Source organism: Prionailurus bengalensis, chromosome B1 (genome assembly GCF_016509475.1).
Source record: "Prionailurus bengalensis isolate Pbe53 chromosome B1, Fcat_Pben_1.1_paternal_pri, whole genome shotgun sequence".
NCBI lineage: Eukaryota > Metazoa > Chordata > Mammalia > Carnivora > Felidae > Prionailurus > Prionailurus bengalensis.
Window position 1 is genome coordinate 36251258 of NC_057344.1, and position 21591 is coordinate 36272848.

Consider the following 21591-nt stretch of genomic DNA (forward strand, 5'->3'; position numbering starts at 1 on the left):
GTTGCACTGGCCAGAGTCCTAAGACAGTAGGGTGTACGATCTGGGATCTGTGGTGGCACAGAGCTAAGGACAACTGTGGTAATTTAGGCTTGAACAACAATGGGACTGCCTTATATCAGGATGGGGGAGGGGGAGGAGAGTTCTCTGTCTGCCACAGTAGGCTGGAGATACTAGTCAGACCTTTAGACCTCTGTCTGGAAATGCCAAGTAGGCAGTTGGATGTAAGCCTGGAGTTCTGAGGAGAGGTTAGGGTTGACATATAGATTGAGAGTCGTTAGCATATAGATGGTGTTTAAAGCCCTGGACCCATGAGGTCACCTAGTGAGAGTGTGTGGACCGTGGGGGAGGTAGGTGGGGGCTCTCCAATGCAGAGGACGAAGAGCTAGCAGAGGAGGCTGAGATGAAGGCCAGTGCGAAGGGTACCAGGGGGAGCCAAGAAAAGCACGGGTCTCAGGAGAGAGGAAGGGGTAAGACATGCTAAATGTAGCCAAAAGGTCAAGTTAGAGATGTTTAGAGACATGACCGTGGCATTCGGCAGCATGGGGGTCACTAATGACCTTGACCGGTGTGTCCTTAGTGGGGCTGTGGGTTGGAAGCTTGATTTGGGGAGGATGGAAAAGAGGATGTGAGGTAGCAAGGTAAAAACAGCAACTGTAGGTGGCTTTTTGGAATTTGTGAAGAAGGACTTCTTATGGTGAGAAAAGTTTATTTCATAATCAGTAAAAAAAATTAGCTTATGGTTGGTGCTTCCAATCCTGCGTTCATTCACCACAAATAAAAAATGCTGATGAAGGTACAGGTGAATCACATCAATATGAAATGCCTCAATTTTGGCTTTTAATTGTTATAAATACAAAATTAAAGCTGATATGCTGTTGTGGGAACTGGTGTGAGCATGGTAAAAATCCTAATTAAACAAACAAACAAACCCACCCAAACTACATTTAAAAAGACATAGAACCCTCAAAAGTAGCTGAAAAAGTCCCTTAAAGTGTGAAATAATGAAATTTTAATTTTTAATTGCTTAAAACACAAAATTAAGCCTAATATTCCTTTTGAAGAATTGGAGAAAGCATACCAACAGTAGTTAAGATTTGACAAAATATAAAATGATATTCAAAAAGCAATCGATTTTTGGAATCGATTTTCAGTGAATTTGCCATTCATCAAATTGACTTTTGGTGTGTTGGTCTGCTTCCAAAAATACAGCTGACCCTGGAGGATGCTGGGGTAGCTGCGTGTTGTGTGGGGATGGAGGTGAGGGGAGAGTCCCAGAGAAGGTTGAGGATATAAGGTGGGGAGCCTGGACTAGCACTGCCACTTGGTGGGGGGTGGGGGGAGGCACCCTGAGCGGTGGGGGGAATGAAGGTTGCGGTCCCACTGGGTCCCTGGGCCTTGAGTGAGGACAGAGGACTGGCAGGCGAGGCATGCTGGGAGTGCAAGGTCATCTCTTGGGGAAGCTGACGGTATGCAGATGCATTCATGCAGATGGTATGGGGCTCCTGGCCACCGCTCCCAGCTGAGAGGAAGATCCTGGAGGTGCTGCTCTCTTAGGCTTCTGGATGAGCAGAGGGCGCTCTGAAGTCTGCCTCTTGCTCACCAGTGAGTGACTGGGGACCCTTCTATGTTTCGGGTGTCGTGTGTGAGGCTGGGGCAAGAGGTGCATGGGTTGGACTTCTGTGAAAACAGAGATGTGGGGGAAGATCTTTCCAGCCGGGGAACACATTCTTAAACAAGCATTTATGGTGCATGTGCCATGGACCGGAAACTGTGTGAGGCATTTTTACCTACATTATCCAGTCTAATCTTTAGCATAGTCCTGTGTGTAGGCAGCCTGGGTGTTTTATTCTCATTTTGCAGGTGAGGAAAATGAGGCTCAAAGAGGTCACATAACCTGTCTGCACATGCTTGCTCTGCTAGTTGATGGCCCTGCCAGGTCCTCTGCCTCCCAGTTGGGCCAGAGTTCCTGCTCATAATCACTAGCCTGGCCCCCAGCAGGGACACTGTGAAGCCTGTGGAGCGAGCCTCAGGCCAAGGGTAATTTTCCATTTGTTACTTGATTATAATCTCTTCATTTCCACTAGAATGTAAGCTCCAGGAGGGCAGGAGCATTGCCGGTTTGGTTCATTTCTCTTAGCAGTGCTTTACATGTAGTGAGTGCTCTGTGTTGGGAATCTTGGGATTCCCTGGGAACCGCTCCGTCAGGGAATCTTGAGTGGTGGCTGGGTGTGGATGGCCTCATAAGGCTGAGGGGTGTGGAGGTGATGGTGCAGATGGCTATAGCCCAACAGGGAAGATGGGCTCCCCTTAGCTCCCCACCTTTCCTGCCTTCCATCCATCCCTATTTAGTTTGTTTTGTTGACATCTCATTGTTGATGGCCTCTCTGCTCACCCTTATGTCCCTAATTATTTGGACTCAGTTGACTGTCCTTTTCTTTGAAGTTCTTGTCTTGGCTTCCGTGACACCAGTGTCTCCTGACTTTCCACCACCTCACAATGTCCACTACATGATGATGTCCAAGGCTTTGTCCTGACCCCTTTCCTCTTCTTTATTGTCACCCTCAAACTAGGCAACCTCATTTAGTCTTATGACACTAAATAGCTTCCATGTCAGTCATGGTGTTTTATGCCTCTCGCTCAGATGTACCTTCTGCAATCCAGACTCATTGATTCTTCTGCCTTTTCAGTATCTCCACTTGGACATCTAGTAGGCATCTCAAACTTCAGTGAAAACAGAATTATGTGTTCAGTTCTGCCCTCCTTCTCCCCTTTAGGTCTTTCCTGTTTCACAAAGTGATTCCACCATCTACCTGGTGCTCCGGCCCAAAACTTCAGAGTTTTCCAGGATTTCTTTTTCTTCCTATTCAGCATCTGACCCATCCTGTTGGTTTTCTAAGTTATTTGCCAAATGGGCTCAGTTTTTGACATCTTTGTAGTTACCACTCTACCTAGACCACCACCCGTGGCTTCTTCTTTTACTTTTGCTTCATTAAGGAAGCTCCAGCCACTTTATGGTTCCTTTTGCCTATGAACACACCAAGGTCATGCTTGTCTCAGGACCTTTGCACCTGCTTTTCCTTTTGCTTGGGATTCTCTTACTTTGGATTTTTTGCACATTTTACTCCTGCCCATCATTCTGTCTCAACTTGGATGTTACCTCCTAGGACAGCCCCTTCCAGACCCCAGTCATTTTCTTCTGAATTTCCTTATGTATTTTCTTCATGGCACTTATCAGCACTTTATTTTTGTTTTTAATTTTTTTAATGTTTATTTATTTGTGTGAGAGAGAGACACACACACAGTGCAAGTGGGGGAGGAACAGAGAGAGGGAGACACAGAATCTGAAGCAAGCTCCAGGCTCTGAGCTGTCAGCACAGAGCCCGATGAGGGGCTTGAACCCACAAACTGTGAGATCATGACTTGAGCCAAAGTCGGATGCCCAACCAACTGAGCCACCCAGGTGCCCCATCAGCACTTTAAATTACCTTACTATTTATATGTTTATTACTGGTCTTTCACTAGACTGAAAGCCTCTGGAGAGAAGGGACTCTGTCTTTCCAGTTCGCAGCTGTATTTCTAGAGCATGTGGTCAGTATCTGAAAATATTTGTTGACTGACAGCTGTGTGACTGACTGGCAGTTGATAGGAAATTGGGGGCTGTGCATGCAGGCAGCCGGTGTGGCTGTGACCCCTGTATATATGAGCGTGTTTCTGTGTGTATACATGCTGTGTTTGCATGGGGCCAGGGTAGACTCCTTTTAGCCTGTTTCTAAACGAGGTGGGATGGGAGCTTTCTCACTCCCTGCAGCTGTCAGAGTCTTATACTTGTGTGGGTGCCCAGGGGCTCAGTGTGGACTTGGGGCTGGACATTGCAGCTGGAAAAGGGGTTAGGGGCAAGCAACCAGGCTGGCAGACTCCTGGAAGGCCAGAAAGGGAGCAGAAACACCCGAGGACCCATTAGCCTGCAAGTATAGAATGGTGAGCATCTTATTTCTGTTCCCATGGGGAGAGGCCTGTTGGTTGTTAGAAAGTCTACCTTGATGAGCTTCTTGTTTGGGTAGTGGGGGGGGGGGGGTGAAGCCCAAGAAGGCATGTTCTACAAATTGCCTTCTGCTGAGGGTGGGCTTGGTAAATGGTGTGCTGGGTGGGATGTGTGCATATTTGAGGAATGGGCATTGGCAACTCAGCCTGTGCTCCAAGTCAGTGGTTCTGCAACTTTGGAAGGCAGCCTCAGAGTCACAGGGCAGCTTGTGAAATCCAGATTCTTAGGGACCAGCCATAGAGCTCTTGACAGAAAGGCATGGGGCCTGTGCATTTGCGTGTAACAGGCACTTCAAGTGACTCAACCAATGCAATGAAATTTAAGAACCTTGACTGTAAATCAGTTACTTCCCTCCCACTGACCAGACCAACCAGACTGACCAGGCACACTGCTGAGGGAATGGGAGATGGGCATAAGAATAAATACTTTGATTTTATTTTGTTTAATTAATTAATTAATTAACTATTTTTATTTTAGAGAAAGAGAGAGTGTGTGAGTGGGGGTGGGGCAGGGAGAGAAGGAGAGGGAGAGAATCCCAAGCAGACTCCATGCTGTCAGCACAAAGCCCGATGTGGGGCTCAATCTCATGACTTGAGCCCAAATCAAGAGTCAGATGCTCAACCAACTGAGCCACCCAGTGTTGTTATTTTAATAGCAGTACATTTTAACACATAGTAGAAAAATGCAGAACTAACATAGATGTTATCATTTAGGACAAATCCGGGTAGGTATTGAAAAATTTAAAAAAGTGAGTCAATTGAGAAATTTAAAGATTTCATTTGAGAATTAAGAGATTTGAAAGAGAAATTTGATTGCTGTGTGGTGAGCCCATCTCCATATGGTGTCACACGGATATTTTAAAGATACCAGTTTGACGATCCAGGGACACATGGTCTTTGGCTCAGGGGAGCCCCCCAGGAGGGAAGAGGGGAGGTGGGTGAGGCTTCGCTGGGGTGAGGGAACCCTTCTGCAGTTGTTTCCTGGCCCTGCAGTCACGGAGGGACAGGAAGGGAAGGGCGTGAAGGGCGTGAAAAAGCCAAGCCGTGTCCCCAGGGGCTGGAGCTGGGAGGCTGAGTTTACTGCGGTTTTGGAAAAGTACCAGGCATGGTTCAATCCCCACTCACACACCCTGAGGCAGCTGTTTCTCATCTACTCCTTGGCCCAGCTGGGCTCCTCTCAGCAGGCGGGGGGGACCCGCGTGGGTAGGAGCAGAGTGAGTGTGGAGAGCTGGCTGGCCCAGGCCTACGATGAACTTCTAGTTCCTGGGTCCTTCTCAGCTCCTGTGTGGTCTCTGCGGGGGACGGAGGGGTGGGGTAGCAGGGGCCTCCCTCCCTGCCCTTTGCACATTTTAGTTCAGGGGCTCAGGCCCACACTGGGTGAGGCTGTTGTTTGCAATCCAGCATTTCTCCTTCCTCCCCCAGTAGGGGTTCCTGAAGAGAAAACAAAGCCTTCTGAACCCATGGGAGAGGCGCTTAGTGGTGAAGGAGAGACAGTGGATGTGGGAAGGGGCTGTCTGGTGGGCTTGCCTTCCCCCGGCACATATTTCCTCACTGGTAGGGAAAGCCGTGCTTGGGCCAGCTTCTGGGTCCGTTCTCCACAGGGCCGGTACCTGCTCAGGAAGGATCAGAAGGGGCATCTTCCCTGTAACTAGGCAATTGCTGTTACTGTTGCCACATTTATTGTTTTTTTTTTTTTTTCTAGGAAATTTACCAAGTTTTGGCCCAGGGGTTTACATTTCCCACCCCCCTAGCACAAGCTTTCACTATTCAGACTACAAATGGAAGGCACTGAGGCTGTAATTACAGCGGCATTAGCTCAGGAACATGCTGAGAGGAGCAGGAACAGGGCACCTGGGGAACCTAAAAGCAGCCGCGGGCCTAAATTAGCTGCTGCTCCGCGTGCGTTGTCGCCCTGCTCTTCTTTGGGGGCCCCTCCATCCTCACTCTCTGCTCTCCTCCACCTCCGCCCCAGGCTGCTTTGCTTGCTCTTCCCCTCTGCCCACCAGCATACTGACAGGTGCAAGAAACACAGAAGAACAACCTGGCTGGTGTAGAGGTGGTGCCCCCAGAATAGCCTTTGTGTGGACGTGTGTCCTTGGATCTCGATGTGGGCAGGCTGGTTTGGCTGCAGCTTAGGGGACAGCTTGGGAGGCCGTACCCCACCGGGGACAAGCCCTCGCTGTGCTCTCCTGGGCCTCACTTTCGGTGTCTGTGTCCAGGCATCCTGAATTGCTGTCAGGTCCTCCCAGCTTTTGCCCCAGCTCTTTGTTCCCTTGGCCTGAGACCCCGTTCCTACTCTTTTTGCTTCCTCTGACTCATCCTGTAGGTTCAGCCGAGATGTCACTGCTTCTGTGACCCCTGGTCTGGGCAGGATGCTTTCCTCTCTGCTGCTACAGCACCCTGACTTCCCTGATGCACAGCTTAGCACTGCCACGGGCCACTCCCCTGTCTCCAGCTGGGTCTCTGGGGAAGTGCTTGCACCTAGTAGGCCTTTAGTAAAGAGTTGAAAACCAACCCTTGATTCCTTTTTGGCCTTAATCCCCCTTTTGCTTTCACAACAAGAAGAGAGGGAACTTTTTCTGCCATTCTAGGGCTGTTGTTGGCAGGGTGTCGAGGTGAGGCCCAGTCTTCATCCATTGTCTCCTGACTTTCACATCTGAGTCCTTCTGGACTGGGCCCTTACATTGATACTTGATTAGACATGGCCTTGTATTGACCACTATTGCTGGCTCCACATCAGTTTGGCTTCTTTAATAGTATTAGCCAACAACTTCTAAGTACTTGTTACATATTAGATATTGTTCTAAGTACATTTATTCTTTCACTCGTCAAATTTGCATTCAACACCTACCATGTACTAGGCATTGGGAAGTATGGATATGGCAGTAAGTACAACCAATAAAGCCCCTGCTTTCAAATGGAGTTTATATGTAACACAAACAAATGACTAAGGAAGTGTATACTCTGGCAGATGGTGATGAGTTGTGGGAAAAAGAGATCAGAGAAAGGGTAAAGGGAGTGACTTCTTGTTACGTATATGGTCGGAAAGGATTCATAGATAAGGTAACATTTGAGCAGAGACCTGAAAGAAGTGAGGAAAGGTCATGGAGGAGAGCTTTCCAGGAAGCGGAAGCAGAAAGTGTGAAGGCCCTGAGGTCAGGGCACATTCCAGGAAAAGCAAGGAGGCCAGTGTGGCTGGAATGGAGGAAGTGACCAGGAGGAGGAGGAGAGGTCACATAGAGCAGTGCTGGCTAACAGAAATATGAGTCATCTATATAATTCTAAGTGTTCTAATAGCCACATTAAAAAAGTAAAAAGAAGCAAGTAAAATTAATTTTAACCATACATTTGCTTAATATATTTTCAGAATATTATTGATTCAATATATAGTTAAACTAAAAAATTATTAATGAAATGCTTTATTATTTTTTTTCTTAGTGAATCTTCAAAATCTGGAGTGTATTTTCAAAATCTGGTGTGGACATCTCATTTTGGGCTTAGCCACATTTCAGGTTCAATGGCCACATGTGGCTAGTGGCTACCATATTGGACAGCACAGATATAGGGCCTTGAAGACCAGGCCCAAGCCTCTGAATGAGGGGAAGCCATAGGAAGCTTTGAGGCCTAGGAGCATTATCTCTCTGCCTTATGTTCTAGAAGGTTCACTCCAGCTGCGATGAGAGGATTGTTTTGAGGCAGGGGGTGGGGTGGGTGCGAGGATAGAGCAGGGAGCCTAGGAAGGAGGCTCTTGCCAGGATGTGGTGATGATGGCTTGGACCACACTGGGAGCAGCGGTGGCGGTGAGAAGTGGTTGGATCCCGGATGTATTCTGGAGGTGGAACTGGTTGGTTTTTCTGACGTGGTGTGTGAATGAGAGAGGAGTTAAGGGAGTACCTAGAATTTTAGCCTGAGCTAGTGGGAGGGTGAGTTGTTTTCATACAGATGAGGGGAACTGGGGTGGGGGAGCAGCGTTGGGGGGAATGTGTGGGTTTGGTTTGGGGCCTGTTAAGGTTGAGATGCAGTGTCAGCCTTTCAGGTAGAGTGGGCAAGTAAACAGGCAGCTGGACGTGTGAATCTTGTACTCACGGGGAGGGTTGGCTGGGGACAAGCCATGAGTGCCCTGGGAAGTGGGTGCACATAGAGAAGAGGGGCTGAGCCCTGGAGGAAAAGGTGGATAGTTGTGAAGGTGAATGCAGGGTGGCAGCAGGAAGCCCAGTGGAGAGGGCAAGACTGTGAGGAAAGAGGGCCTGATGGGGTAACCTGCTGTGTCTAGTGTCCAGATGGGCTGAGGAGGAGGAAGCCCCAGGATCCCTGACCACTGGCAAGAGGGGGAAGCAGACGCTAGGCTGCAGTGGGTCCAGGTGAGACCAGAAGGGGAGAAAGAGATCGCTGGTATGGATGACTCCTTTGAGAGCTTTTGCTCTAAAGGAGAGCAGAAAAATAGGATTACCTTAATGGTGGCTATATGGTCACAAGGAGGCTTTTTTCCCTTAAAGATGGGTGATATAGTAGCTGATGGGGATGATCTAGTAGACAGAGCAAAATTATCATGCAGGAGAGAGGAAAAAATGAGCTATCTCATTCATACTCACAACCGTGCTATATGGTAGGTACTATTTTGCAGATGGGGAAACTGAGGCAAAGGAAGATTCAGTCATTTGTCCAAAGCTGTACAGCTAGTAAGTAGCAGGGCCAGGAGTTGAATACAGATGGCTCAGTTCTATAACACCCAGTCTTAACTGCTATGCTACTGCTTCTTGGTTTCCTAGCTAGATTTGTGAGCTCTTTGAGAATGGGGCCTCCTCTTACACGTTTCTGTCTGACACAGCACCTAGCCAAGAGAGGGCTGTGCAGAGGTGGGGTTTGCTAGATCTTTAATGACCAAGAGACCTGAACACCAGGAATGGTGCTGGGAATGCTCAGACACCTGGGCTGGCCACGGGAGGTGGGGTGTGGGGCATGGTGTTAGCTTGCCTCAGTTTGCGTCCTTCCCACCACCTCCTAGGACCTTGCATGAAGTGGATGGTGCTCAGGAAATACTGGCTAGATGAAGAATGAGTGAAAAGGCTAAGGCTCATCCATCCTAAAACCTAAGCTGATGATTCTTCTGGTGTACACAGTGTTGGCATGCCCTGGTTCCTGCTCTGATTTACCACCAGTGTGCTGGGTGGCCTTGCCCACTCACTGCGTCAGTTTCCTTAGCTGTAAAATCAAGAGGTAGGGCTAGGTGGCCTCCCATCTGGCTCTCCCCAGAATGTCTCAGGTGGGCATGTATGGGCTGGATTCCTGCCTCCCTCCAGTCTGTCATCAGGATGGACGAGAGGCACTGTGGGTGGGGTCAGCTGGCAGTGGAGGGTCAGGTGGTCCTTAGAAGAGCCGAGACTTGTGGGATGGGGGAGCCAGCACAAAGGGAACTTTACAGATTGTGGGAATCCTGCTTCGTGTCCAAGACATCTCACTCCAATGGCAGAGCTCAAAGCTGTGGTGCTAACGGCCGAGTCCCAACATCTAGCACATGTGCCCTTTAGTTGGTTATGCGCCCAGCCCCATTAGAGTCTGAGGCTGGACTTCAGCCTCTTACCTCTACTTCTGGGGCTCCCACCTGGACCTTCCTTTTTAGGTGTTCTCCATGCTAACTAGCTGCTGTAGCACCCCTGCCATGTGGCATTTTGAAATGTGTAGGGACAGTTTTCAGTGGTCCTGTGGTGGGGGTGAGGGTGGTGGTAGTGGTGGCTGCTGAAGATCCCATGATGAGAATTGTCCCTCCCTAAATGCCAGCAGTACCCAGAGCAGAAGCCTGTTCAAGTGTGTCATTGCAGGGTGCTCAGGGGCCTGGGAGCCCATCTTGCCTCAACTGCCACTCAGTTGTGTGATCGTGAACCAGTCATTTTATTTCCCATTATCTACTTTTGTGAACAGGGCATGAACACCTACCTAGTTGCTTGCCTTAAAAAAAAAAAATGTTTATTTTTTTATTTTGAGAGAGAGAGAGAGAGAGAGCGAGAGAGCAGGCACACCCGAGTTGGGGAGGGATGGAGAGAGAGGAAGAGAGAGAATCCCAAGCAGGCTCCACAGTGTCAGCAAAGAGCTGCGTGGCTTTATCTCACAAACCGTGATATCATGACCTGTGCTGGAATCAAGAGTCAGACACTTAACCCACTGAGCAACCCACTCCCCGCTAGTTGCTTGCCTTTTGGGTTGTGGTAAGTTTTAAATGAGCCTGGATTAACATTCCTCATCATCTTGACTCGCCACAGGTAAGGCTGGCTGTGCACCAGGTGCTATCCTAAGCTGTGTATTCCCCCATTTTAATCCTTACTGCCTGTTGGGTGACCCGTTTCACGGAGGAGGAAACTGAGGTAGAGGGCATCTTGAACCCTGGGAGGTGTGCCCAGTGGGCCTGTGGTGGTGGTCTTCCCGTGCCCCTGCAGGCCCGTGACCTCCCTTTCCTTCACCCCCAGGGACAGGGGCAGACCCGGTGGCCAGTGCCAAGAGCAACCACTGCCTGGATGCCGCCAAGGCCTGCAACCTGAACGACAACTGCAAGAAGCTGCGCTCCTCCTACATCTCCATCTGCAACCGCGAGATCTCTCCCGCGGAGCGCTGCAACCGCCGCAAGTGCCACAAGGCCCTGCGCCAGTTCTTCGACCGCGTGCCGGGCGAGTACACCTACCGCATGCTCTTCTGCTCCTGCCGAGACCGGGCGTGCGCCGAGCGCCGCCGGCAGACCATCCTGCCCAGCTGCTCCTACGAGGACAAGGAGAAGCCCAACTGCCTGGATCTCCGCGGCGTGTGTCGCACCGACCACCTGTGCCGGTATGCCCGCCCGCAGCCCCCGCTCCGCGCTCCCGGGCCCTGGCGTGCGCGCGCAGACACCTGCCGTCCGCTTGCTCGTTCTGACCCGCGTTTACGGTTTGTCTGCCTTCTCTGTGTTCACTCGTGCTTAGCGCTGTGGGAATCCACGGTGAACAACCCAGCGAGCATAGAATTTCATAGACCCTAGAGCCTGCTGGGCTGAGAAGGGACCTTCAGTGAATTCGGCCCCACTCCTGAAGGAAACCGCCACCTCATGTCCCATTGAGGTCATGTGGCGGGCAGGATGGGGCCCTCCTAAATCTCAGAGGCAGCTCCTTACACACGGAGAGCAGAGCCATTCTGGTGCTGGGGCAGGGTGTGGGTTCGAGTCTGACTGCCCAGGTTTGACTTTTCTACTTACTAGCTGTGTGACTTGGAGCAAGTTGTAAAAATTTCCCGAGTCGCTGCCATTCCTTCACCTGTAAACAGGAGTAAAAATGTCCACATTTGGTTATTGTGAGGATTAGGTGACATGATGTGTGTCGGAAGCTTAGCACAGAGCCTGGTGTATACTCCATTTTGATAAGCATAGCCTGATTATTAGCAAGGTTTTTTTCGGTTGTCATTACCGTGAGTTGAAATTTGCTTCTGTATAGTTCTTATGTCTTCCCTGTTTGTTGTTAAGCATTTGTTGAGTCCCTGTTGCACCCAGCGCTCAGTTCTAAGACCTGGGTGTGCAGAGGTGAACATTGTGCTCTCTGAGGAGCAGCCTGTCCAGAAGGGGACACAGACAAAGCAGGGATCCCAGTGCAGTGGCTCTCAGATGAGGCAGCATGGGGTAGGGACATCTGCTTTAGCTCTAGAGGAGGGGGCCTTGAGCTAAACCTTGAAAAATGAGAAGGTGAAAGCCAGGGAATGTGTCAGCTGGAAAAGCATATGCAAAAGGCTGGAGGGTAGGAGAGAACCTGGCCTCATGGGGAACTGCAGATGGTGGGTGCACATGGAGTGTGGGTTGTGAGGTGGGGAGGCCACAGGTAGGGCTGGTGCAGAAATAGAGGCCATGGTGGCGCAGAGATATTCAGAGATTGCTTACTGTGTCCTGGATGCTGGTTTATTATATGGTTTGTCTAATTTAATTCTCACAACAAAACTACCGGGTAGATAACTATTATCATCTTTATCTGTCAAAAGAGGAAATAGAGACATAGAAGGTAGCTTGCCTAAGGTCACACAGCTCATACATTTCAGAGCTGGGATCCATCCATCCACACTGCTTTTTCCAGTGTAGCATCCTGGACTGGACTCAGATAGTGGCTGTAGGGATGAACAGAAGTGTTATCATTTCAGATATGATTGGTAAGTAGACTTGACAGGACTGGGTGATTGGTTGAAAGTTCCCTGGAGGCAGAAGTCATTTCTGTTTTGTTTACTCCATACCTCATCCTACACGTAAAGCCTGGCACATGGTGAGCACTCCACAGACATTTCTTGAATGGATTAAATGAACGGTGACCACTATGTTTCCTAGTTAAGTAATTATGGGATGAAGGAGCCATTCAGTGTGTGGGGGGGTTTTGGGTGTGTAGCATTTGAGGTGCCTGGAGGACCATGCCGTGCCCCAGGCAATGTCTGGGGCATGCTCAGTAAAGAGACTGGAGTGGAGAAGTGGGTTTGGGAGTTGCTGGGCACCTCATTGGTGATTAAAGCCCCAGCAGTGAGTGAAATGGTGCAGGGTGGATTGGTGGAGCCCAAGAGGGAGTCTAGGCTGGAGAGGCCTACAGATTTGGGCATCCTCAGTGTTTAGGTGATGAGAGAAGCCTTTGGTATGGATAGTGAGGCAGAACTCTTCTGGAAATACCATTTATTCAGAGAGGGGCAAAGGAAGTGGGGCTTGTGGCAGGGAGGCTTGGAGGGTGGAAGGATAGCCAGGAGGAAGTGGGCCAGAATCCAGGAGAGAGGGGTTCCTGAGGGAGGGGGTGACTGAGACATGGTGCCTCATGGTGTGTACATGTGTGTACAAGAGAGTGTGTGAGTGTGCCTGTGAGGAAGTGTGAGAGTGTGTACGTGGGGGGGGGGGAGCGTATGGATGTGTGTGAGTTTGAGAGTGCATGAGTGTGAGAGGGAGTGTGTGAATCTGTGTGAGTGAGTGAGTGACGGGTGGAAACCAGCTGTAGTTGGTTCAGGCATGGCAGGAGGCAGAAGTGGAGGCAAACCCTCTTGTTGAGGACATGCACGCACAGGAGAGAGAGAGACACACACACACACCCCGTGATAGAGGCTGCAGGGGGAAGAGAGGCCTCTTTCTACCATGGGAGTGCCGGTGGGGTGGGGAGCGTGTTCGATGAAGGGGAAGTGCTGTTTTGGTTTGGAAAACAAGCACTGCCTGAGTTCAGAGACAGGCCTGATCCCAAGAGCTCGCTGCAGGGCTTGGGAAAGCTGTGAAGATGGTAGGCTTTTCTCTTTTGCTTACTTAAAAAAAATAGGCCTTGTCACTTACAGACACTGATTGAGGTGATTTAAAACAAACCACACATACAACAAGAGGATGGTTAGAGGCAGAAACCCAGGGCCCTGCAAAGGAAGTCGGGAGCCAGTGCCTCAGGTGTGCAATCTAGCAGTCACTGAGCTGGAGCTCTGTGCCTCGTGGTGGCTGGGATAAAGTGGGACCATGATGGCCCACACGAGTTCCAGAGCACACTGGAAGGGAGTGTGGTAGTTCTTGAATGGACATAACATCCTCTCCTTCTTCTAAGTGCTGACATGACCCACCAGGCTGTTACACATAGTGTATGTGGAATGACAGATGGATTAGGAGCTGGGCCTGGGAGGGAACTAGAGGGCCAACCTGAGTCCAAGTCCAGTGACGACAGGCTGGAACATACAGGAGCCTGTGCGCACCTGTGGGCCAGGTGCACCAAGGCCAGCGGACGAGCCGGCCTCAGCCGTCTCCATGAGGAGCGGTAGCAGACAGCCGTCTCCATGAGGAGAGGCCACAAGAGCACCAGCATCCCCTTCATGAGTCCTGTGTTAAGGGAGGACAGTGTGTGTGGTTCCTCAATGTGGGGGTGTGGGAGGTCCATGGTCCTGAGTGAGAGGGGGGGAGTTGAGAGCAGGATAATTTCAGGCTTCTAGAACATCTGTGTCTGTTTAAAGAGCCGGAGGGGTTTTTTTGTTTCTTATTCCAGGGGTGGGGGAAGCCAGAAACGGGAGATGGGGATTAAACCTCATATTGTAGAACCAGAAGGGGCGTTTCAATGAGATTAAGGGTTGAGAGAGTCTGGAATGAGGTGTCCCTGGAGCTAAGGGCTGACAGCCTCTGAGAGGCATTAAGCCAACTGGAGGAGGCTCCAATGCAACAGGACATAAATTTAGACAGCGATCGCAGGACCCGCCAACAGTGCAGTCTCTAGATGTTTGAATTCGGTCAAGTGTTGAAGTTCTAGGTGCTCCAGGATGAGGTGACAGGGTGAGCTCTCGGTCTAGAACCGGGCATTCCTCTAACCCTCCCTGCCCAGCTCCCATTCCTGAACAGATTTAAAGTGTGGTCCTGAAAGTGGTAGGACAGGGCTGAAGGAGGATCTGCATCCAGGATGGGGCTGGCAGGGCCTGGGGGTTATAAAAGCCTGGCCAGGTGTTCTCTGGGGAGCTTTGCCTGTGACTCAGAGCTGAGGCTTGAGGTACACTGGGGCGAAACAGATTGATAGGTGGTGGGTGGAAGTGGTCACCGTGGTCACCCTAGAGCTGGCAGACCTGCCCCTGGTCTCCTGAGTGGTCCCGGGTGGGCCATTTCACTCCTCATGCCCTTGGTTTCTTCACTGATCACATAGGGATGCTCACCAGTCTGCAAGGACCCTTCCCAGGTCTGTGAGTCTGGGTTTGGGGGCAGCTTTCTCCTCCTGTACCTCCACTTGAGGTGTATTTCTGGGAAGATGAGCTCTTGGCACAAGAGAATAAACAGAGACCCCTTGTTGGGGTAGAAGGCATGGGAGGGCAGATTTGAAGGACCTAGGGACAGGCCTGGAAGGGGAGGAGTTGATGTTTTTCCATGTTCTTGCAAGCCTGACTTACGGACCCATGGACCCTTTCCCCATGTCACGGAGGAGCCCAGGAGGTGATGGGTGGCTGGAGGGGGGCATGAAGAGAAGAGGTAGCCCAGACTTTGTTCTCCATATGCCTAGGGAGAAGCACCCTCCCTTTCTTGCCTAGCATTGGATCCTTCCAGGTTTCTGCCCTCCAAGATAGGCACCACAGGTGGAAATCTTTACTGTGAAATGGGTGAGCTCAGTGCTGTGACGTTTGGATCAGGAAACGGAGACCCCAAGCCTTCCTTTCCTGGTCACTTTAATGGACAAAACTGGCTTTGATGGGGATCATGGGAAAGCTTCTTTGGGCTGACTCTTGGAGAATGAGGCTCTTGCTGGCAGGCATCTCTTGGGACATGCCTGGTGCTCCAGTGCTATAGCACCCAGTCCTCACTTTGCCAAGCCTGCCTGGCCCCCTTCGCTTTCCTGCTGGGGGAGTTGGGGCCTGGCTATGCTTCTCTCCGAGTGAATCTTGGCCCAGGATTCCTGGGGGACAGCTCTGCCAGAGCCCACCTCAACTGGCACTGCATTAAAGCAAGTCTGTTGATCTGCTTTGTGGCATACCCAGGGGCAGGCCTTGTACATCCCCAGTGTGATATTTAACAGACTCCACTGTGCTGTCTTATGAAATGTCACTAAACACAAGGTGTTGGGGTTTGAAGAAGCCTTTGGTTAAACAAGGACATCTCTGTGCTGGGGCCAGGGTTTATGGGAAGCACTTCTGAATCCTCCCCTGACTCTCTGGACCAGGATCAGCGTGGAAGCTTCCTGCTCCCTGGCTCCAACTGGCCCTGAATTTGAATGCTCTGTCTCTGGCTTTTGTCTGGTTTGTATCCCATGAGCCTTTAGAGCTGTAAACTTAAGTCCAGGAGAGGCTTTTCCTTTAAAAGTCTTCTGATACAGAGTCTGGAAAGCCCAGAGAATCTCTTGGAATGAATCCATGGAATTTGGCTGAATTCTCTCACCCTAGCCCCCCAATGGGCCATGACCTACTTTTTTTTTTAAACACAATCTTCTGATGTCTACTCTCCACTTATACTTATTGCAAGGACAGTCTGGATTGTGTGTGTGTGTGTGTGTGTGTGTGTGTGTGTGTGTGTGTGTATGTGCTGTATGTGCCTGGGAAGCTGTGGGGAGGATGGTTATGTTGTCCTGTAAACTGTGTCCCTTTCAGGCCTCGTTTAGAAGAGGCCCTCTGAAATGCCCTGTTCCTCTTGGTCTGCCAAGAGGATATAAATAACTTGGTGCTGGCCCTGTGCCATGTCCTGGGCTGTAATTTAACCTCTGGGTGCTGAGGATGTGTATAAATAGATTCCAGCCTGGGGCTGCCCTGGCTGCCTGGGCCCCCTGTGCAGTGGACACTGTCCTTGTCCAGGAGGACTGCCAGGAAGGCAGAGGGGCTGGGGACCCCGTCCCTACCCGCCCCCCCCCCCCCAGTCAAGGTTGTCCACAGGGAGCGGGGAGGAGTCTCTTCAGCAAGCTCAGCCTCTTGCCTCACTGGGGCATGTCTGGGGATGTAGGCAGTGTATATGGACAGGTTTGCATTTGATTCTTGGCTCCTTGGGGTGGTCCCTCAGCTTCCTTTGGACTCTGTGGAATCTGTTGACTGATGCTTTCAGCGAGTTTTCTCCATAAACAGCAGCAGGTGATTATTTGCATGGGGTGAATGGGCTCTGGGGCTTCTAAGCCTTCACTTCTTTTAAAGGAGAGGGTCTGGAATATCTTGAAATCATATACAAAGTTTTGTGTGTATGTTCCAGAGAGAAATGCGTTGCTTTCATTAGATTCTTAAAGGGTTCCTTCATCTCTCAAAACTGAAGAACCTCTGCCTTGTCTAGATGGTCAGCTTGGATTGGCTGCCTGGAGGACTGTGAATGATTGATTAGCAATACCTGCTACAGGCACAGGAGGGGCACAATGGCTGCCCTGCTGGAATCCAGCCAGTGTTCCTGGGCCCAGTGGGTCACCTGGAGCAGGAGGAATGCAGGTCTTAGGGCCATTGCTTTATTCATCTGACAACTATTTATTGATCATCCACTGTGGACCAGGTCTCGTACTCAGATCAGAGAGTTCTTGAAGTAGATGGAGGTCCTTGTCCTCAGTTTGCTTATAGTCTAGCGTCAACACTCTGTTTGTTGCCTCTGCAGCGAGAATAGAGCCACACAATAAACTAGATGATAGCATTTCCACTCAGGTTCTCTTGACATCACAGTTCTGCTCTGCTACCTACCAGGTCTCCCCTGGGTCACTTTGGTAACAGTGAGAGCAGCCATACACATGAACCTGGCTTAGGGGTCTGCCCGGTCTTGAGCAGAGCTCAGAACCCCAAATCCCAGTCTACCTCCAGAGCAAAGCTGTGCCCAGGAGTGCCATGGGGTAGAGACATCATCCTTTTCCTGAAGCAAACCTAACCAGCAAGGTTGCCAGTGGAGGGAGACGCTTCGTGTGGCAGCATCCTGGGATCTTTAACCTTACCAGAGACACTGGGGATCCCATGCAGGCTCCTGCTGCTGGCCTTAGCAAGGGTCCTGCCCAAATGACTCCTCTTGGAATTTCCTGTGATACATTGAGACCAAGCTGGAATTTTGAACATTATTTTACTAAGGCTCTGGGAAAATAAACACAGTGAGAAGCTGCTGCCTAGACATCTAGTTTACATCTTCCGGCTTTGCCTGCTGCAGGGGTATTAGCATGGCTGGGCAGAGAGTGCCTTTAACCTTTCCCATCCAGGCTAACTCTCTGGGCATCTGGGCTGCATAGAGCTTACGCCCCACAGAGATGTGGTGGTACACCCCTTGTCTAGCTAAGGTCCCCTCTTGCAGAGTTCTGCACAAGAACCCCTCCAGTACTGGATGATTGGCAGGAGGAATGACCCATCTGGGAGAGATGCCACTATGCAGAGAGGATCAGAATATAAACCAGTAAGGTCTGTTCCTACCATAGGCATTACCTACACTTGTGTGTGTGTTTGCTTAGATGGGACCAGGGCACACTTTCAGCTGCCATCATCTTGGTTGTGCCCTAGGATCCTTGATTATTTCCACTTCCACTCATTGATATGAGCTGTCTACTGGCTTGCTACTTAATATCTTAGGGTTGCTCTAACAAAATTCCATAGAAGGGGATGGGGTGCTGAAACAGCAAACATCTTCTCACAGTTCTGGAGGCTGGAAGTCTGAGATCAGGGTAGCAGCATAGTTGAGCTCTTGGTGAGGGTCATGTCCTCAAGTGGCCTTCCTTGGAATGTGCACGCAGAGAGAGATCTGGTGTCTTCCTTTTTATATAAAGGCACAAATTCTATCATGGGGGTTCTACCCTCATGATCTAATTACCTCTTGGAAACTCTACCTCCAGATACCATCACACTGAGGATCAGGGTTTGAACATATCAGTTTGGAGGGACATGAACATTCAGTCTATAGCATGAAGACTTACCCTTCATTCAAAGCCTGTTTGGTCCCCATCTCCTAGCTATGTCTTCTACTGATGCTTTCTAGAACTTTGCTGTATACTTCATGTGGCACCGATCACATGACTTTCCTTTAGCAGTGTGTCTCCCTAGTTAGGTCTCTGGTTTTGTTGTATTTTTATGTTACTACTCTGTTGACTTATTTAACAAATATTTATTGTATGTCAGGCACTGTGCTAGGCATGAGAACATGATAGAGATGGTCCCTGCACCCCTGGAGCTTATATAGTCTGATGGAGGAGATAGGAGTAAACGGATAAATATATAATTAACATTTGCAAAATGAGCAGGATGTAGAAATAGAGGATAATGGGGAAGGGGGGGAGAGCTACTTGGACAGGGGGCCAGGACAAATTTATCTGAGGAGGCGACATGTAACGGAGACATGACAAACGAGAAGCCATAGGTAAGACAAATGGGGGAGAACATTTCACGCAGAAGAAATAGCATGTGCAGAGGTTTGGAGGAGTGGGGGGTTTGCATTGCTGGGGAAATGAAAGAAAGCTGGCATGGCTGGAGCAGAAGGGACTCCGGGGGAGAAGAGCAGGAGAAAGTGGAGGGGGCAGGCAGTGCCAGGTCACACAGGGCCTTGCAGGCCACGGCAAGGAGTTTGGGTTTTGTTGTAGATTGAAATGTAGTTGACATACAACATTACATCAGTTTCAGGTACGTGACATAATGATTTGACAGTTCCATACGTTATGCAGTGTTCATTATGGTAAGTGTAGTCATCCTGTGTCACCACACAAAGTTACTACAATATTATTGACCATATTCCCCATGCTGTACATTACACCCCCATGACATATTTGCTTTATAACAAGGAATTTGGATTTTTTTCTGAGTGCAATTAAAGGAAGCTTTGAATCCAGCTAGTGACATTATTTAAATTGGGATATGAAAAGATGACTCTGGCTACTGTGTGGAGACCCAAGGGAGGGGGCAAGAATGGTCTCAAGCAGCCTGGGAGGTGGTTATCCTAGTATCACCAGACCAGAGGTGATGGCAGCTCAGGCCAGGGGGTGTCTGTGTGTAGAGAGATAAGTGGGCTGATGTGTGATGTTTGTAGATAGAAATGATATACCTTGATGTCAGAGTGAGGAGATGAAGGAATTTCAGGGTAACCTGCTGGCTTATGGCTTGAGCAGCTTGGTGTGTGACTGTGCCATTTTCTGAGATGGTGAAGGCTTGGATGGGAGATAAATCAGGAATTCCATTTTAGGCATGTTAATTTTGAGATGCCTTGGAGACATTCCTATCTGGAGCTTGACTGGGGTTATAAATTCTGAGGGTCATTAGCATATTTCTGGTACTCAAGGCTAGGGCAATGGACAGGGCCCCCCAGGGAGAGGCTGGCCTGGGCGGAGGCACTGAGAATGTGCCTGGCACCTGTAAGTGTCTGGTAAGGGGTTGGTGGTGTTATTATGATGTCCCAGGAGTCAGAAGGAGGTTTTTGAGAAAGAGGGAGTGGACGGCTGTGCCAGATGCTGTTGAGAAGTCCAGAAAGATGAGGACACACAGCTGACCATTGGATTTGGGAAAGTGGAAGGCACTGGTGACTTCTTCCACAGCAGTTTGGGTGAAGAGGTGATTACAGAAGCTTGATCAGAGCCATAGAAATGTTTGTCAGTTGGTTGGTCAGAGCTTCCTGGGAAAGATCCTCAAGGAAAGGGAGTGCGTGCAGCATAGAGAGTTGCTCATCTGCCTGTTCAGTGAAGAAAGGGCCAAGGGGAACCCAATGCTGGTATGGCTTTGACAAGTGTAGGGTGGGGGTAACTGCCACCGTGAGCACTCTCAGGCACTCTGCCATAACACCCTGTAGGTCCTAGAGCCACACCCTTGACCAGGGTCAGTCTGTGATCCTGAGGCTGCCCAGCCTTGAAGATACAGTGTATGGTGTGGGCCCCATGTGCCTGATGGTCTTTGATGTGGACACATACACTGCAATGTGATCAGGACTCCAAACATCCCACCTTCCATGTCCTCCCTGGGCTCTGAGGGGCAATGATATGGTTGCCACTGACTCAGCTTTTCTAGTTATGGCCAAAAGGGTCCTTAAATGTGGGAAGAGACTTTTTCTAAACCCCATGGTCTTCTGAATGACCTAGATGACCCACCCTCCTGGAGAAGATGGCCTGAGGCTGCCTGAGGAACCTTGCTTTTTCAGCCTTCTTCAGCCAGGAGGCATGCACTACAATACCAAGGAGTATTTGAGAGGTGCCCCTGGGGCTACCTGCATGGGCATTCCTCTCTGGCATTCAGGGGGCAGGATGTGGCTTTTTCCATGGTTAGCCAGGACATGTTCTTTGTCCTCCCGGGGTGGTATCCACAGGGATGAGGCAGTTCCCCTTCTTCCTAAGTAGCACTAGCCTGGTATCCTCGAGCTGGCTGTCTGCCTCAGGGCCCTTTTGGAGGTTCTTAGTGGAAGACTCACAGCTCTCATACAGGTGATTCTATTATCCCAGGGTCTCGAAGGTGAGTAAGCATATCACACCGCCGTTGGTGCCTTATGCAGAGTAGAACCAGGACATTGGGCTATGTATGAAGGAGTCGTAAGATACTCACTCTTCATTATGGAGCAGTAGGGAAATTTTGGGATAGCTGCTCACAGCCTGCCTTGCCCATGGTGTACTGCTTTAGTCTGGCAGGGGTCCTCCCAGGTGTGTGACTTCTCTTCCACCTGGCCCATGGCGGGTGCTCTCTGAACACTGTGACATGCTCAAGAGAAGACTCCTCAGATGTATTCTTCACAGGGCAGCATGAAGCAGCTGGAGTCTCAGTCCTAGCTTCAGATCCTCACCTAGGCAGTTGTGTGAGCTTGGGCAGGTTCAGAGCCTCACCTAGACAGCTGTGTGAGCTTGGGCAGCTTTAACATCACGAAACCTCTGCGTTCCTCATCAAAATAAGGACAGCAACGTGATGATGCCACGTTGAAGCTTGGTAACCCATTCAACAGGGCTGCTCTGGGTGCTCAGCACCCAGGATGCTCAGGTAAACCACAGGCCTGCCTTGGTACTGGCTGAGAGGTGGAGGGCTGGCCCCACTGAAGTTGGCGGGGGGCCTTGAGGGAGGAAGCTTTGGGGGATATCTGGGCTGAGTTAGAGGGGGGAATAGGTCTGTACAAGGAAGCAGGCCTCTGGTCCTTCCAGAGGGAATGCATGTGTTATAAAGTGGGGACCCTATGGAAGCACAGGGAAAGCAGTG

At 50.2% G+C, this 21591-nt stretch overlaps 1 protein-coding gene across 3 annotated transcripts in view; it reads left to right on the forward strand.

Annotated features, from left to right (window-relative positions):
- Positions 1 to 21591, forward strand: part of GFRA2 (GDNF family receptor alpha 2) — an 85313-nt gene that overhangs the window by 20870 nt on the left and 42852 nt on the right. For all 3 annotated transcript variants that reach the window (XM_043562402.1, XM_043562414.1, XM_043562408.1), the window contains one exon: positions 10503 to 10857. In XM_043562402.1, coding sequence (XP_043418337.1) covers positions 10503 to 10857 — 355 coding nt within the window. The remainder of the gene's footprint in view (positions 1 to 10502; positions 10858 to 21591) is intronic.